Below are 19559 nucleotides of genomic sequence, written 5' to 3'. Positions count from 1 at the left end.
CCCACAGTGCAGCACTCGGTGAAGAATGGGCTTCCATTCCCCGAGAAACCTTCCAGCAGCTGATTGAACGTATGCCTGCGAGAGTGGGAGCTGTCATCAAGACCGAGACTTTTTTTTCGTGAAACTCGAAATCAGTAATAATTTGCTTCTCTTCATTTTTAACTTTTGTTCCGTCCGTATTTACTTCTTTTACAACAACTGTAGTGCCAGAAATATCATCCGTATTACTTGAACACGAAGTCGAACCAGCAAGAGGTTTTGGAAAAAAATTATCTACTCTGCCAAGCCTTTTTAAGAACATTGGCTTCTCGTTCTTGTCTTTCCTTCGATAATTTCAGAAATGCCGTCCAATTTAATTTTGCACGTTTGTTTTTTCACTGTTATTCATGTTAAGGAATTTACAGGATTGTCAACCAACAGTAAAAAAAAAGAAAAAAACATTGTAGAAGGAAAAAAAAGAAAGACTGCATCCAGTTCCAATCGTACTACACCGCACATGAGCACAAAGCTTTTTTCTTTAAACGAACTGACCAACTCGGATTATCGAACGTAACTGTGCTATGAAAGAACGACAATGCACAATAATTTAATTTCATTGTCGCTTGCCGGCAGGAATTCGTCTCTTACAGGGCAGACCAATTTTTGGCTCTGTTTCCCGCGTCGCCGGAATTTTTACTGGGACGCAGATACGTTCTAAATATTCTTGACATTGTCTTTTTAATTTAAAAAGCAAATAGTTTCGGCAGTTTCTTGCAGTGAGGTGTGCTGAATCGACGCTTACGCCACTTTTTCTTATAACATTTTAGCGGTTTCCGTGGGCAGACTACAAAGTTTCAGTAGTCTTGCTGGCAGTTGATGTGGTGTGTTGTCATTTGTGTGAACACAGATGTTATGTCTAACGGCAAATGGACCTTTTGTTTCAAAATAAAATAAAATAACATATCTTCGAAGAAAAAAAGCTTAGTTAAGAAGTTTAATATGAAATTTGCAATGCCTCGTAATATTCGATTGCACTTAGTGGAAACTTTGATATCATGCAGGCTGCAACACAACAAATGAGACAAACGAAAGTTGGTTTCTTTTTCTTTTTTCTCCAAAACAAAAAGTAACTAAGTGAATAAATAAATAAAGTTTTGAAACTGTTGTGAAGTGTATTTCACACATTGATAGATATTCTGCTTATGTTCTTTTCGTATAAACATGTGTTTAAAAATGTAAAACATTCCCAGTATCAACATGTTTTGTTAAACGGGTGTCATTAAAACAAAGCTCAGATATTGAAGACCACAGAGGTTTCACATCAATTACAGTAAAGGAGGGTTGACTTGATACTTCCTCGTAATTTCTACAAGAAATTTAAGTAGAGTCAGGTTTTACATACTGAGGCCCATACATGGTACTTTATCACAGCTTTTGAGGGGTCTCAGTATTTTCACGGGGAAAATATGGTAGGGTTAAGCAGAAGTCGACAAAATTCTCGGAACAATAACGTTTCAAACATTGTATTGTCGATTGCCATGCTGACAGGTACTACAAAATATTTTGAACAATCATGAAGATGATACCCAATGCTAAATTTCCGTTCAGTCACCAAGTAAACTATGTATATTTCCTAGCTTGTATTGTCGAATTTCGTTCTTAAGGCTCATATAAACTAGCAAGTTGATTAACAACGTTAAAAATTTTTGTCCTTTGTAAGCGCAATTATTTTAAAACGTAAAGGGTTAAAATGAGTACAGAGCAAAAAAGGCCGCCCCCCTTAAGGTGACGGCCCTAGACTCGTGCCTAGTGGGCTTGTATAAAAATCCGCCACTATGTCTGAGAAGTAAGTTTGTCAGTACTGTTATACCATTTAATACGCGAACCTCAACAACATGTGCCGAAAGTAAAGCACAATACGAAGACTGTTTTGAACAATACAGTGGTCTAGTGGAAACGGTCCTGTCGGAGATGGTATACCTTTGAACTGACCTCCCGGCCAGTTGGAGGACGTCTTACAGTTTAACGTGGATTCCGAGGTACGGTACAACTCAGCATTTTTCGCATCAACATACACTGCCAGAGATGAAAGGAACGATAAGTGACGTATAAGATTAACCGTGGATCGAAACTAAGACAATCGGACTAGAAGTATGGCACTTAGCCGTTCAACCACACAATATGTGTTTGCCTTTGCGTAGCTTTCTTTAAGTGAGAATGTGATCATTTCAGAAAGCTAAACAACAATTACTTCAAATAGACTGTTGACAATTTATTTTGTTGCTGTAAGTTTACTTGAATTTTTGGAAAATACGTCTCACAAACAAAGATAACTTTTTGCTTTTTGTGTGTAGGTTCCACAGATATAATTGTCGTTTTTTCTGTTGTGTGTCGATGGATTACATGTTTTAATCGGTATTTTGAGTGGTCGTTCTCAATTGTACTTGTCACCGATAGAAATTAGTGTTTACCAGTATATTCAGGCAGTTCAGATCATAAATATTGTCGTGAATAAATCATTTACTTCACTATTTGGTAAAGAATTTACAACCGTGGTCCCAATTGTCTCTTAATTTTGTAAGGGTAATATAAAGGAACTGGAAGCCAAAACACTAAAACTTACAGTAGGAGTAGAGTAACCAAACCTCGACTCAAAGTTGAAGGGATTTCCTTAAAGAACGATTCGTTGTAATTTCAAGATGATAATTCGCACAATCACATGGCTGAAAATACCCAAGATCGGTAAGAACGTGAATGAAATAACAGCGCTCACATGACTACTACAGTCGACAGATTTGATTCATCCACTTGTTCCGACATATAAAGGAAGAACTGAATTTTTACCTCTTGAAAAACATGTCAAAGAAAGGGAACAGTTGCTTATTCGTGGAGGGGTATAATAACTAATGGATCATCATGATCAAAGTGTGCCATTGACACCAACTGACGGATTTTAGTGTGCTCTATACTCTTCCACACTATACCGCTTTAGAAAAAAAATACTTCTTCTTTCTGCTTGTTTTCTAATGAAACAAACCAATTTCGGTCGTCCTGAGGTCATGCTATCCAGTTCCATTAATCTTTCATTTGCATACTTATATCTCTCCGGACTTCCATTTTATCTTCATTACGGTCATAACTACGTCTTTCATTCCTGCCTCTTTCCTTATCCCTTTCTATAATTAGTATACATGTCCCTTTTGTCAGCCTAATAGTTCTCATTCTGCAAATGGTATTCATGTTAAAAGGCTGTGTCTCAATTTCATGAATGAAAACATATAACCATCAGCGAGTGAAACTTTTAGATTTCAGATATGTAGGTAGTTGAATTATAAAAACAAAATGGTTAAAATGGCTCTGAGCACTATGGGACTTAACATCTGAGGTCATCAGTCCCCAAGAACGTAGAGCTACTTAAACCTAACTAACCTAAGGACATCACACACATCCACGCTCAAAGCAGGAAACTAACCTGCGATCGTAGCGGTCGCGCGGTTCCAGATTGAAGCAGCTAGAACCTCTCGGCCACATCGGCCGGCAATTATCAAAACAATATTTACTAGTCGTTTACCAAAAGCACTGCAAACCAATTCTGTTCTGCTCTTTATATCTCTTATTGTCTATCCTGGCACTTTTTCGAATGCGCTAAATAAGAAAGCTGAACTGGTGATACCACTCCATTGTCCCTTTTCAGTATTTTCTTTACGATTTGGTCATACATCATATTTGCATAATAGTTATTTATTTTCAAATCTCGGCTGGTTTCAGATTTGCTCCATTAAACTCTACTATTCGTTGTTCAAGTGTATCTGCTTCAGAGGCAAACGGTTTAATGTTATCTGCAAAGCGAAGGTGAATGAAAACCATAAACTCAGTAAAAGCACACAAACTGTCTAACTAGCACGAAAGGATCACACAAAAGACAGCGAAAAATCGTTACAGATCATGTCACGCTTCCTTATCGGCTACAGAAGATTTTAACAGGTAAGATTAAAAAATGTGCTGCTCTGTACATAAAAACCGTGTGTTTTTTGTTGACAGCTGGTGGTTCATTATCCACGGAGGCCAAAATAGAGAACCTGAACGAGAACTTTGGCGAAATTGTGGGCTGTGATCTACGACTTCCAACGAAGGAAGAGCGTGTGGAAGGGGCAGAGTCCGTCAAAAAATTCTACTACAACGGCAGCGACATCACACTCAAGGACAACTACACCACCGCTCTGGTAAGCCACAGCAACTCACATGTGAGCAGCCGTTCGAACATTTTTAACTGTGCCGGTCTTCACTACATATTTCTTGAATCGTACTGGACTGGATCTCATTTATGAGTTGAATGTATGGACATCACTAACTTACCGATTTTCCTGTCGTCTCCAAAAGGATTCGCCATTTTCAATGCCCCTTCTCGATGATTTAAATAATTCTATTTGATAAAACAAGTTCCCACTCTTTGTAGTTACTTTATTTCAAGTGTCCTAGAAACGTGATCAAAACTCTTGGAAACTGAAAAGACGTGACGTATCTGTTACGAGAAGAGGAGAGAAAACCCCGTTATGTTAATTACGTTACATATATCTGCTAAAAAATGAATAAAAATGCAGAAAGGCCTGCTGAAGGTAGGTGCTTGGAAAAAATATTGGCAGGTGACATACTGCATGAAGAAATGTATCGTATTGCGAATAACTAGACGAGAAGACACGCTATTGTTTGATTACACGACTGCCGAACAATATATGAAAACAATTCCATCCATTAACTACCTGGATAAATGTACACGAAAAGATTTAGAGTGGAACGACAACATAAAATTAACAGTAGGAAAGGCACATGCCAGACTGAGGTTCATTGGATGCATTTTCAGGGAATGTAGTTCCTAAATGTTCAGCACATCATTAAGGGCGTCCCAAGAGGAATGATTAATATTCAGGGACAAGACAGGAACGATCATTCGAAGTAAAGATGGGCTTTAAAATGCATACCTTAAGACCTATGAGCACTTCTTCATCTATACAATGAAAGAAATCTCTTTTACTACAAGCTTTTTGTTTTCCATACTTTGGGAGGAAGTAGTATGGACAAAAACAGGAAAATTACGTCAAGGAGACATCGTCTCTAATGTGCACTTAGCCATCTTCGCTGATAATAGCTCTTAAAGTATGTATTTTAGAGCCTATTTTTAATAGAAAATTTTTTATTGTTTTCATCCAAAGTACATCTATATCTACACGGATATCCGCAAATCACATTCAAGTGCCTGTAAGAGTGTTCATCGAACCACCTTCACAATAACTAGGTATTTAGTTGAATTTACAGTTTTTAGATTAGACTGATTTATCGTGTAACCGAAGTTTAACGAGTTCCTTTTAGCACCCATGTGGATGACGTCACACCTTTCGTTATTTAGGGTCACCTGCTACTTTTCGCACCATGAAGATATCTTTTCTATATCGTTTTGCAGTTTGTTTTGATCTTTTGATGACTTTATTAGTCGATAAACGACAGCGTCATCTGCAAACCGAAGATGAATTCTCAGATTGTCTCCAAAATCGTTTATATAGATAAAGAACAAAAAAGGTCCTATAACACTACCTTGGGTAACGCCATAAATCACTTCTGTTGTACTCGATGACTTTCCGTCGATTACTACGAACTGTGACCTCTCTGGCAGGCAATCACAAAAAATGGTTCAAATGGCTCTGAACACGATGAGACGTAACTTCTGAGGGCATCAGTCCCCTAGAACATAGAACTACTTAAACCTAACTAACCTAAGGACATCACACACACATGCCCGAAGCAGGATTCGAACCTGCGACCGTAGAGGTCGCCCGGTTCCAGACTGGAGCACCTAGAACTGCTCGGCCAACCCAGCCGGCAGGGAAACACAAATCCAGTCATATAACTGAGACGATATTCCATAAGCACGCAATTTCACTACGAGCCTCTTGTGTGGTACAGTGCCAGAAGCCTTCCGGAGATCCAGAAATATGGATTCGATCTGAAATCCTTTGTCAGTAGCACTCAACACTTTATGTGAATAAAGAGGTAGTTGTGTTTCACAGGAACGATGTTTTTTAAAACCATGTTGAGTGTGTGTCAATAGGCAATTTTCTTCGAGGTAATTCATAATGTTCAAACACAATATATGCTCTAAAATCCTGCTGCATATCGACGTTAACGATATGGGCCTGTAGTGTAGTGGATTACTGTTACTACCTTTCATGAATATTGGTGTTACCTGTGCAACTTTCCAGTCTTTGGGTACAGATCTTTCGTCGAGCGAACGGTTGTATATGATTGTTAAGTATGGAGATAATGCATGAGCATACTCCGAATGGAACCTAACTGGTATAAGGTCTGGATCAGAAGACTTGCTTTCATTATGTGGTTTAAGTTGCTTCACTACTTCGAGGATATTTACTTTACGCTACTCATGTTGACAGCTGTCCTCGATTCGAATTCTGGAATATTTACTTCATCTTCTTTTGTGAAGGCATTTCGGAAGGCTGGGTTTAGTAGCCCTGCTTTGGCAGCACTGTCTTCGATAATATCTCTATTGCTATCACTCAGAGAAGTCATTGATTGTTTCTTGCCACTAACATACTTCACGTACGATCAGGATCTCTTTGGATTTTCTGTCTGGTTTTGAGACGAAGTTTCGTTGTGGAAATTGTTATAGGCATCTCGCATTGAAGTCTGCGCTAAATTTCGAGCTTCTGTAAAAGATAGCCAATCTTGGGGATTTTGCGCCTGTTTAAATTTGGCTTATTTGTTTCGTTGTTTCTACAACAGTGTTCTAACCCGTTTTGTATACCAAGGAGGATCAGCTCCGTCGTTTGTTAATTTATTTCGTATAAATCTCTCAGTTACTACTGCCAATACTATTTCGACCAAAATATCGAAGGCAAAGGGCTTCCTGTAGAAGAGACTTTTTACACAGTATCAAAGATGAATGCTCATAACTCTTAACATATGCAGCTTAGAGCCCATGTTTACTCGACATTTTGGCTTCCAACGATCATTCCTGTCATATCTCCCAGTATTGTCCATTCACGTTGGGACACCCTGTGTACTTGGTGTTGCTTGGTCTCGAACCGTTAACAAATAGAACTGATACAAGAAATGGAGGAAGTCCGAAGAACAGCTGCGCGTTTCATTATGGGGTCGTTTAGAAAGAACAAATGCGTAACAGAGGTTCTGATCCTGTCATCGTGCTAATCAGTGTAAATAAGGAACGCTCTGGAGATAACGTCGTGGAAAGTATGGTGTGTGTAAAGTGCTTTGCCCTGCTGGAGGAACACCAGTTGAATGAACTGGTTAACATTCAACATATATCTTGCAACATTCACTGTTCCCTCAACAAGCATCATATGTTCACAACCGTTGTGTGAAGTGGCTCCATACTCTCTGATGTTCAGCTTTGGTCCTATGTGAAGCTGTTCGATATCTCCAGTAATGGGTTGCTTTCTGATCGACGTTGCACTCACAAGTGACTATTGCCAACGCATGGGCAAATTCAGCCCTCGTCACTAAATATTGCTTTACGTCTTTCACTAGACCATCGAAGATTTGCTACGTGATGATGCGTTGCGAAAGGCAATTTTCATTGAGGTTCTCATTTTCATAGTACATCTGTAAGTGAGTAGTTACTCATGATCGTAACTGCGAGCAAAGTTCGTCGCAATTTGTGCTGCGTTCATCGTTTAATCAATAACGGCTGCTCGTCTGTGCGACATCCCACGAGTGATTGCGTATGATGACGAAACGTGCTCTTTCTTTTTGTCCACCTGAACTGTACAGCTATCCACACTAAGACCTCGCCGTTATTCTTTTGAATCCAAGGAACTGTGGCTGTCGGCGTTTTTCTGATACTTCTACGAAGTTCGCTAACCCGAACTGATACTAGAACCAGTCTTTCTACAAGTCGAATATAGTTTTTGCGAGCTCATATTGATCCGGTGATCGCTGGTTTGGTTCCTGCTAAAGACTTTTTTTACGATGTAAGGGTATGGAAGAGGCTTTCCCAGCATTGAGAGTGAATCTAACAAGCTCCTAATCATAATGAGCAGTGTCATTGATTCACAAGTCGCCGAAGTTAAACTGAATTTCACACTGTGGATTTGGCTTTATACCATTGTGTATTTGTTTAACGCGTTACCGAGGTTACGGGTATAGTTCGTAAGCGATAATGATAATGATAACATGCCAGACAATCAAATGGCTCTAAGCACTATGGGACTTAACATCTGAGGTCATCAGTCCCCAAGACTTAGAACTACTTGAAGTTAACTAACCTAAGGACATCACGCAAATCCATGCCCAAGGCAGGATTCGAACCTGCGACCGTAGCACCCGCGTGGGTCCGGACTGAAGCGCCTAGAACCGCTCGGCCACAACGGCCTCGGTAACGGATATACACTGCAGTTTCCACCTCTAGTCTCCTATTTTAAGTGCCTAAATGAGCAAGCTAAAGGTAATATCTCCGGATGGGAGTTACTCGATGCAAAAGCCGATGATGAAAAAATGTCCATGTTCGTATTGGCAGTATAAGAGCACGAGAAGTAACAGCAAACAGTTCTCATTGCAAATCCTTCCTTAAGCCCCAAACGACAGCGCAATTTTGAGGCCGATTTATACGACGTACATTGTAACATAATCAAGGGATATGACCGATTTGATAGTTATCAGTGGCGAAAATTGCATCTTGTGTTGCGGCGATTCTCTTATTAATGAGTACTGAGATGACTGGATTTTGCTAACAACTGCCCCAATCTCTCGTTCGGGAGCACTTCACGAATAGCAAATTCTGGTTGGGGGAATAGTCTAAACAACAGGGGCCTGACACACAAAATAGCCGACCATGCACTACGGATAATTATTTAAGTCTTTTGTGGCCCTAAACGGGCATCTGACTGCCTGCATACATACAGTTCGTCCATTGATTACAGTTGAAAGTAGAAGAGTAAAAACCACCAAAGAGTAAAATAACTCAGTCCACTATGTAACATTCATTAAAGGACTGCAAAAGCTTCACTGCACTGTAAAATGGTAAATTAATGACCACGTCATACCATTTACACGTCCATCCTTCCAAAAAATAAAAGACCTCTCTTGAAACTAAACTTATTGAACATATTCTGAATGAAGATTTACGCTTAATGCAGCTTGTGTAGACTGACTGCAATGTATATCTAACAATATTAAGATCATCTCAATGTTCATAAATCTGACCTGGCACAATAAGAAATCAGATCGGGTCCAAACTAAAAAAAATATATGAAAAAATGCATTACAATATAACTAATGTCTTCTTCTCCTTCGCTACCTCTCTCTCTCTCATTTCTCCAGATTGCCAACACAGCTCACGATGCTTACAACCAGAGACGATTCCCCGGCAGGTTGACATTCTACGTGCTGGCCTGTGCTTGCATGAAAGATTTTTCAAAATTTATTACGCCTACTCGCTGCTTTAATTCTGTAACTCAGAAAACAGTTTTGCAGCAACGCCTAGCATTATCACCTTGTGGGAGAAAATAGAAAGACGTATGTACTGCCGATACGATCGGCTCGTTACACTCTTTTTGACTGACGACGGGAGTAGCGGAGGCGGTCTAAAATTCTCGACAACCAGCCTCTGTGCGTATACCAAACCTCTCAGCTATGAGTTATGGAGTGAAGCGAAGCAACATTTTTGGATTACAATACAGCTGTTGGCTTCAATTATCATTATTCAAGGACACCCAAAGGGGTCTTGCTACGAAACCAAATGGCACCGAAAACAATTACTCTGCTGTCGGGCCGTATGGCGGTTGACAGTCAAGTTGGTATACCACCGCCATCTGGAGCGTCACTACTCACGTCTACACTGGGCATCGGGGCTCAGTACGAAGCGACAGATTCGAGGCTGAATATATGCGACGCCACTGCAGACGGGCTTGCTGTTGTACAATGGTCAATGGTAGTTAGCGCAATGGGCGCCATGATCACAGCCCCCTTTCGTCGAGCAGCCTATTAATAGTCCTTGTGGTCACTGAAACACCAGTTGCACGTCGGAGCGATAATAAGATAAATCCTGGGATCTAGTGCTTTTCTGATTATTGGTCTTCCTATCGTTCTACTGGCTGCCTTGGTAAACCGTTTCCTTCTTGACACTGTCTTCGGCCATGGCTCACCCATTGCTGCCAACATCGTCGAACAGTGTCACTGCTTCTGTTCAAATGTCGAGCGATTCTCTTATTTATCCAAGCGGCCTCTTTGGGCCCAACCACACGTCTTCTCTCAAATGATGACGCCTAAGTATATTGTTCACGCGCCTTTCTGTGAGGCATAGTTACTGTCCAACTGAGTACACGGAATGAAATTGACAATGAATTTATGGCCTTAGCATAGAATCGTCCTCTCTTTAGTGTTTGCTATCATTTCCAGCGGTTCTGGTGGAATTGCGCTACAAAGTCACACTATCACGCATCGTGCACCAAAGTTTTATTAAAAAAATATGTGGGGCGTTTATTACACGTAAATTCACTTGGTTCCGTAGTGAATTTCGTCCTGCAGTTACGTTCTCATTAAGCTCGAAGTTTATGAAATCGTATCTTTTGAACCTATCGTACTCTGAAATAATTTTGCCGGTAAATTCAGTGATATATGCAGATATTGTTTGCGAAATCAATTGCGAAGAGAGTTAGTAATAACACAGAGTTAGTAGATGAAAACCAGATTATTTCATACGTCTCAGTGCTTATGACCCCATATTTTATGAACTATATCTCGTAGATTAATGTGCTTTGGCAGGTACATTCAGCGGTGTATATGAGTAGTGCGTGAAAAATGTATAGCGAATGGTGTTAGCAGTAACAAAGTAATAAATTAAAATGTCAGGCCTGGTGCGGCAGTTTTAGTGCATGAACAACGAATGTGTGAAAAATGGTACACTTTTTTTCTTTCACCAATGTGTGGGGGCTTTCAGTGAGGAGAAATCTCGCGAGGGCTTGGAATTATGTGAAAAGTTGGTTTCAGCTCACGAAGTACTCTCATTCGCAAATGGGGGTTTGAGTAAAGTCTAGTTATCTGACCATCTGAGCTACACTCATTTCTTACCAGCCCATTCATTCCGTTGAGAGGTACGTGGATCTTACCCGCACGCTGATTCTTCCCAGATAGTAAATTACTTTGAAATCGATCCAGTGTTTCAGGAAGAGATGTGCAACATGCAGACATATATCCATTTTTATAATATGTATGGATTAATGTTAACAGTGGCCTGTAATCGATCTCGGTAATCACTGAAAAGACGGTTATTTATCTGTACTGTGCTAAATTCTTGAAATACTGACACTAAATTTACCTTTCAATTATGTCCATTTTCTCTACGTCTCCAGAGTAATTATAATCGAATAAGAAGATTGCATGTGTATTTATTGGCTTCTGACTACACTACAATATTTGTGATGCTTTACTACATTTTGCAGTTCGACTCACACCTATTCTTCGTGGAGGGAGTGGACGCCGCCGTCAGGAGCATGTCCCGGTTATCCTCGCAGCCTGTCTACTACTACCAGTTTTCGTTCGTCGGTCCTCTCAGCGCATATCCTGGCGGCCCTGGTATTCAAATAAAATAATTAGAAATTTCTCTCACTTATTATCATATTTAGTAATTTAAGGTGTTTCACCACAAGACAGTAACTGCCATTCTGATAATTTTGCTAATACATTCTGAGAATAATGCCATAGAAAAGACAAACAACACAAAAGTATTTTTCTTTTCGTATCGACTAATCTTCACTGACAACAATATAGTTCTCGCAAGTTTAGACAATTGCTTGAAATTTTCGGCGAAAGCTTCTTTTACCAAAACTAATCCCTGTGGTTGCATGTTTGAAATGGCCCTCAAAATATGATGCAGACAACAGTGATCTGAATTTTTGTTAGAGACTTCATAGAAGTGGTAGTAACTACATTGGTACTTTATAGAAAAAGGAGGATCACAGGTGAAATTCCCATCAACCAATCTATTAATAGATATTTACGAATAATGCGGTTAAAAATGACATTGCTGATACCCGATTCCTTCGGCATCACTATTAAAGAACTTTTTTCCATCAACTGTAACATTTGTTCGACCTTAATCTGTCATTATGGTTGTTGGCGTTTGATTCAAACGAGGCTCATCAGCAACAAAATTCACACCATTTTGAGTTGTTTGCGCCAGCCACAGAAATATTTTTTCCTCAGGAATATGTTTCGTATGCTTCATCATCACTTCCTTCGTCTTCGCGACAGTTTCCCCATTCTGGAAAGATACATGGTGTTCATCTAATATGACGTGAGCCCCCAACAGAAGACTAGAGTATTCGTAAGAGACTCTAGTTTCCAGCGTAGTGATAAAAACAAGAAGTGACTTGGAACTATTGTCGAACTGCTTTTGGGATGTAATGTCAACAAGAAAAAATTAATCGTCGGACTAGTAAGCCGAAATCATATTTTTTCGACTACCACCGCGCTTGAAAAACACGCGTTAAAAAGGCAGGAATGCTATTGTGCTAACAGACTGCACTAGTATACCAATCAAAAACCAAAATATAAAAGGTGACGAATATGACTACGGAAAAGGAAATGCCAGCTTGAACGATCCAGGTTCTTAGAAAGACATAGTGCGGCACTACCGTCAGTATAAATATCACGGCTCAGTTAATAATTCAAGGATATTGAGAAATTTTGATCAATACGATACTATAGCCGGCCACACAGCAAATGCAGTGTTTATTTGATTATCTGATTATAGAATAACGAAAATGCTTTTCAAGCTATAACGCTCCTTAAACCTCAGAACAGTCACCCAGCAGTGCAAACAGAAATAAGAGAGAGTAATTTTGGTCATTTTTCCGTGTATGTGTCTCTACAATGTGCTAAACACGTTCTGGACCAAAACTTCAATGTTCCGAAATTGGGGGCATGGCGGCGTGGAGTATTACCAGTAGATGAATCCTGTGTGCAGAACGTGTGAACAGGGGCCCAGATGAGAATTTTCCCAGTTACGTGAACTTAACAGGAATTTGACAGTTAAACATATTCATTGTTTCATACTCAAATAATGTCTATAATTGTTTTTAATTAAATCTTAATTACTCAATTAAGGACAATGTATATATTTATACTATTTCACAGTATTGTTGTTCTAAGAGGGATATACTGTATCTAATGACAAGGTGGCCCAAGAATACCAACAATGGACAAAAACTATTATGACCACACTGGATTAGATCCAATGACTTGTGGGGTAACTGCGGTGGCACTTACCACCAGATCCTATACGGACGTAATTAGTTTGCTTTCTTCGTCCCAAACCATTAGCTTACTTCGAAAATTTCCTCACGGAATTTATCCGAACACCCCATCGATAATGCTGAAAAAGATGTCTTCCTAAAATTGTCATCCTTACTGAAACGAAATTGGTGCTCTAAAAGCAAAATTATGCGACAGATCTAAAAAATTAAGCTACTTTTTACTACGTTCTTAGTTAGTTATACAACTTGAATAACAAAATGTCTACCTCGATATTTTCATTCTTTTACTTTCCTTTAGGAGCAGCACATGCCGATGATGTGCACTACATGTTCACATCGCCCATGGCTCTGGATCCTGAATCGGATGGAGGTATTATCAGAGCTCAGATGATAGAAATGTGGGCTAATTTTGCCAAATATGAGTAAGTAATTTTCTTTTGATTTTTAATTATTATTTCGCTCCGAAAGTACCTCGAAACCCATGTGCCGAGATGCAAATCATTATTTCTTAAGTAGTTTCATTGTGTATAATGTTTAAAAGTTTCATGGAGTGATGCTGATAACCTACGAGTGGCCTTAATTCTGGGCACCAACAAAGAATGTTGTCAAATCTGTGTATTTAGTCAGTCTCGCGATAATACATTCCAAACGTGTAGTAAAAAACAGCAGACTGCAAGGTTCGTAAGTATTAAGGAGCCATTAGCTGAATTGGTCCTTATCAGGTTCATAGCTGTCAGGTGGAATCAACAACAATCTCAAGAGTCCGAAATTCTTTCCTTACCATAAACTTCAACCGTGAAATAATTGGTATTCAGTATACGGGAGCACATGGAAAGTGAAGGTACAAATCACAGAAAATACTGATTAATTACAGTACTGCACTTGAATAAAAAGCTCAATAATCTCAAGGACAATATCACTTTACTGAAAAGTGAGATAATAGCTAGTTTATATTGTAGAAGCATATGACAACAAATTCAGACGAAATGAAACACACGTGACACAGTAAAGACTGCCAAACATTCGAATCAGTACACAGTGTACCACTCTCTGGTTGCAACGTGGGCGGGTATTCTCGCATGCAAACGCTCATAAAGGTGTCGAATGGCACCCTGCAATAGATTTTCCCAGGCATCTGGCACCTGTTGTTGCAATTTGGCAATGTTTTGTAAGTTCCTGTTTCATCTTGCCCCATTCGTGTTCAACTGGCTAGGGATTTGGTGCTGGCCGCGGTGATCTAGCGGTTCTAGGCGCGCAGTCCGGAACCGCGCGACTGCTACGGTCGCAGGTTCGAATGCTGCCTCGGGCATGGATGTGTGTGATGTCCTTAGGTTAGGTAGGTTTAAGTAGTTCTTAGTTCTAGGGGACTGATGACCACAGATGTTAAGTTCCATAGTGCTCAGAGCAATTTTTTTTGGAGATTTGGTGATCTTGCTGCCCAGGGTAGCTGCTGACATCACGAAGAGCACGTTGGTGACAACGGCCACATATGGACGTGGATTGTCCTACTGAAAAAGCACATCACCTTACTGCAGAATAAATGGCACTTCCATTTGGATAGCAGCCTATGCAATGTATCGTGCACTAGATACGTTACTCTGCAGATACATCAAGTATCACTGCGAGCTATATGTGATGGGCCGCCCACACCATGAAGCCTGGTATGGGTTTGTGCGTCGTGGGGGAATACACTCTGGAATAGATATCTCACAGATCTACCCTATACACTCGCATGCGGACAGAACCTACTCTCATCACTGAAGACAACAAAGTGCCATTCCACTTTCCATCCAACTCCTTCACGACACCAGAGGAGCCATACTTGGTGTTGTAGGGCTACCAGTGGACGTCTGGTCAGAGTCACACGTGATCCTAATCCTGGTGCTAGCAGATGCTTCACGATGGTCCTTGATGACACAGCAGGTGCTACATGTTCCCGGATTTCGTTGCTGCATGATGTTCGGTCGGCCACAGCATGTTAGGTGCAAGGTGTCGATCTTTACGTGAGTCTGTACAACGCGAAAGTCTAGAACACGATTTGCAGGTGTGGGGAGTTTCTGGGAACCACTGTTGAAAGCAGCGATGCATCACCGATATGCTGGGCCCAGCATGTGCAACAATCCGTCGATACGTCCATCACGTTTCCAGTGGGCCAACAACGCAACTTCGCTCAGACGATTGAAGCTGTTACACAGGAGCAGGGGCTCGCCAGTGGGGCATGTGTCAATGTTCCAAAACAGTTCACTTCTAAACTCAGCACAGTTGCTGCCTGCAAAGTAAAAACAGAGGGTGCATGGACAGTCCACTTGATCGCCGATGACCGAGACAACTGAATTTACTGAACTACAATTCCGCACTATGCACATATTATACCCGGATGCAGCTTAGCGCAGTCCTTGGAGGCTACCTGCGTTCAAGAGTTCACTACTATCGATTAGCCTTCATTTTCAATATCAACTAGCACTCAACATTTAATCTGTCGCTAATGACTTCAACAGGACGCTGAGTTCTAAAATCATTAAACAGTCTGCCGTGAAGTGTGCGCTGGTTTCAAACCTTGTTGGACATTAAAGCTGTGTCGGACAAGGACCCGAAGCTGAGACATCTGACTTTCGCGAGCGAGTGTATGTATTACTGACTAACCTACACAAGTAAGACTACAGTCGTGACTCGTGAGACATGCTTCGATGGTCCAGTTAGTATTGCACTTGCTCCCGAAAGGCATAGGTCACAGATCGAAATTTCGGTTCAACACACATAAACTTTCACATCATTTAAATGTGTGTCGCACGGACCGGTAGTACGAAAATTTAAAATCTTTTCTATGGAGTAACAACCATAATCACCCTTGCCTTACTTAGTTTGAATATTAATTCTGCCAATTTTTATTGGAAAAGAAAACAAAACTGAACTGTGTTTGTAGCCTACAGTTTCTGTACGCTGGGCTTTGCGTGTCTATAATCCGCTTTTGTAAACGTCTCTACGGCAACGGCAGTTCATAACTTTATACACGGCTATTGTTTTCGCATAAAGTCGTCTGTGCTTCTCAGTTCAAAGCTGTCAAAAGAGTTGCCACGTGTCAGGAATTTCCTTAAGTTTAGTCGACTGTAGGAGCATGTTAGGCGTAAAGAATAAACGTATTAAATTTCATGCATGAGGCGGAATATTTTCGCGGATCTCAGTGTTTATGTCAGCGCATCTATTCAAGTATATGACGCACAGTGATGTATTTAGTAGGTACAGTCAACAGCTTATGTGGATATGTTAAACGTCATGCATGATGAGGCAGCGTTAAACGCATCTCATCGTTTATCACCTGAACTGTAATAGGTAGATGGTGCTAACCTCCGCAGCAATTGTTGCCTAACATTAAGAGACATATGTACAAGTTTGGTTCAAATGGCTCCAGTGGCTTACGAGGAGAGGTGAAACGTACATACACGCATGCGAGACTCGTACATACACCCAATTTTACAATGTGTATGATTGCCAATGCTTGCAGTCTTATACCCTCAGTTGCTGCGTGAATTAAGCTTTATAGGTTTTCATATAGATAGGAAAAATTTCATCTTTGACAACGGAAGACTCAAAAACATATATTTGCAAATAAGTATATGATTTAAATGAGCTGCCAAGAATTACTGCTGATGTCCTAATAAAATAAGTATAATTAAAAAATTTTCTTTATATTACAGACCACTGATAATGCCTACCATAAAGAGGCGAAACATATTTGGTAGACACAGATACAACACTCAGCTGCAAAAAAGCAAGGTTCCTTTTCTATACGATAAACGATAATATGTGCATGTAATTCCTACTTCAAGGGAGTAATAATACAATTTATTGTTAAATTGCGCTGCAATGTCAGTGTCAATAGCTGTTGGTATCAACTGCGATATCCTCAAGAATAAGACAACTTCATTATTCTGTACACAACAAATATTATTCAGAGCATATCGTACCACATCCTGCCAAGTCGACTTACAAAGTTAAACAAACAGCCTGGCGCTAACATGTCCAAAAATAAAGTCCACAACTACTTCGAATGCCGTCATCAACAAGGTCCCGAGGGCGGCAAACTAAGAACCATGTTCGTTGACTCTGGAACGCTCCCTTGGCTGTCTTTATTGTTTCTGTTTTTATTTACAGTAATTTAATTTCCCACGAAGGGGAAGGACACGAAGCGGAGAAAAACCGCTCTCCAACTAAACGTTACATGTACTTAAGACATGGTTGAAACACATAAAAAATATGACAAAAACAGGTGTTTTTTGGAAATAAAAACACGTTGGTGAACAAAGTTTAAGACTGATACTACCTGGCGGATTAAAACTGTGTGCCGGACCGAGACTTGAGCTCGGGACCTTAGCCTTTGGCGGCAAGTGCTCTACCAACTGGCAGAAGTACAGTGTGAGGATGGGGCGTCAGTCGTGCTCGGGTAGCTCTGTTGGTAGAACACTTGCCCTCGAAAAGGTGAAGCTCCCGAGTTAGACTCTCAGTCCGGCACACAGTTTTAATCTGCCAAGAAGTTTCATATCAGTGCACACTCCGCTGCAGAATGAAAATCTCATTCTGGAATGTTTACGACTTTTGCGTGAAAACGGATGATAAACGAAGTTGCTGTCGTTGTGGTTTTCAGTCTTGAGACTGGTTTGGTGTAGCTCTCCATGCCACTCTATCCTGTACAAGCTTCTTCATCTCCCAGTACATAATGCGACCAAAATCGTTCTGAGTCAGCTTGGAGTATTCAGTTCTTGGTCTCCCTCTACGATTTTTACGCTGCCCTCCAATACAAAATTGGTGATCCCTTGATGCCTCAGAACATGTCCTACCAACTGATCCTTTCTTCTAGTCAAGTTGTGCCACAAACTCCTCTTCTCCCCAGTTCTGTTCAATACCTCCTCATTATTTATGTGATCTATCCATCTAATCTTCAGCATTCTTCTGTAGCACCACTTCGAAAGCTTCTATTCTCTTCTTGTCCAAACTATTGATCGTCCACGTTTCACTTCCATACATGGCTACATTCCATGCAAATATTTTCAGAAACGAGTTCCTGACACTTAAATCTATACTCGATGTTAACAAATTTCTCTTCTTCAGCAACGCTTTGCTTGCCATTGCCAGTCTACATTTTATATTCTCTCTACTTCCACCATCATCAGTTATTTTGCTCCCCAAATAGCAAAACTCCTTGACTACTTTAAGTGTCTCATTTCCTAATCTAATTCCCTCAGCATCACCAGACTTAATTGGACTACATTCCATAATCCTCGTTTTGCTTTTGTTGATGATCATCTTATACCCTCCGTTCAAGACACTATCCATTTTATTCAACTGCTCTTCCAAGTCCTTTGCTGTCTCTGACAAAATTACAATGTCATCGGCGAACCTCAAAGTTTTTATTTCTTCTCCATGGGTTTTAATACCTCCTCCAATTTTTTCTTTTGTTCTCTTTACTGCTTGCTCAATATACAGATTGAATAACATCGTGGAGAGCCTTCAAACCTGTCTCACTCCCTTTCCAACCACTGCTTCACTTTCATGTCCCTCGACTCTTCTAACTGTCATCTGGTTTCTGTACAAATTGTAAACAGCCTTTCGCTCCCTATATTTTACCGCTGCCACCTTTAGAATTTGAAAGGGAGTATTCCAGTCAACATTGTCAAAGACTTTCTCTAAGTCTACAAATGCTAGAAACGTAGTATTTGTAGAAAACACATATCTGAAAAATATGGATGGTTCTGTAAACTTCTTTGACGATTTTGTATCAGTTAAAATATAGTCACTGGTGAATGTGGATGATTCAGTGGGACAATGGTGACGCTGCTGATGAATGAAAACAACTATCATGATGAAGGTGCAATGATGAGTACGACTATGGGGCCCTGTAAGACTGTGGGTGGTGACTAAAAGTCATCCAATTTGAGGAAGAGGCAAGAGTAAAGTGGAAGGATGGTGTGAGGGTCAACGTTGTGATAAGAGTAGATAGGAGAGATATATCACGGGGCGGATTTCATTGTCGAGGAGGAGGAATTGGTTGAAATTCCGGCAGCAGAAGATGGATAAGTCATGGAGGTGCATGAAAGTTGAAATTAGAATGAAGTGGTGCATCAGGCCATCTGGCTTAGTGATTGGCTTGTACCCAGAGACGTTATTTAAAGGCTGCGGTCTGGCAGTGACCGGCTGAAGGAATCCTGCAGGCGATTTCAGTCTTGTCACCATTGTGCGTCCTGCGGCTACCGGCTCTTTTGGCGTCTGTGATGCGCACCGCATTGAACGTGAGCTGGGAGC

General features: G+C 40.5%; 1 protein-coding gene across 1 annotated transcript in view; it reads left to right on the top strand.

Annotated features, from left to right (window-relative positions):
• Positions 1-19559, top strand: part of LOC126320847 (cholinesterase 1-like) — a 196981-nt gene that overhangs the window by 55732 nt on the left and 121690 nt on the right. Inside the window, exon 8 of the mRNA XM_049994126.1 lies at positions 4021-4202. Within this exon, the coding sequence (XP_049850083.1) occupies positions 4021-4202 (182 nt within the window). The remainder of the gene's footprint in view (positions 1-4020; positions 4203-19559) is intronic.

The sequence above is a fragment of the Schistocerca gregaria genome, chromosome 2 (genome assembly GCF_023897955.1).
Source record: "Schistocerca gregaria isolate iqSchGreg1 chromosome 2, iqSchGreg1.2, whole genome shotgun sequence".
NCBI lineage: Eukaryota > Metazoa > Arthropoda > Insecta > Orthoptera > Acrididae > Schistocerca > Schistocerca gregaria.
This window is presented reverse-complemented; position numbering and strand designations above follow the sequence as displayed.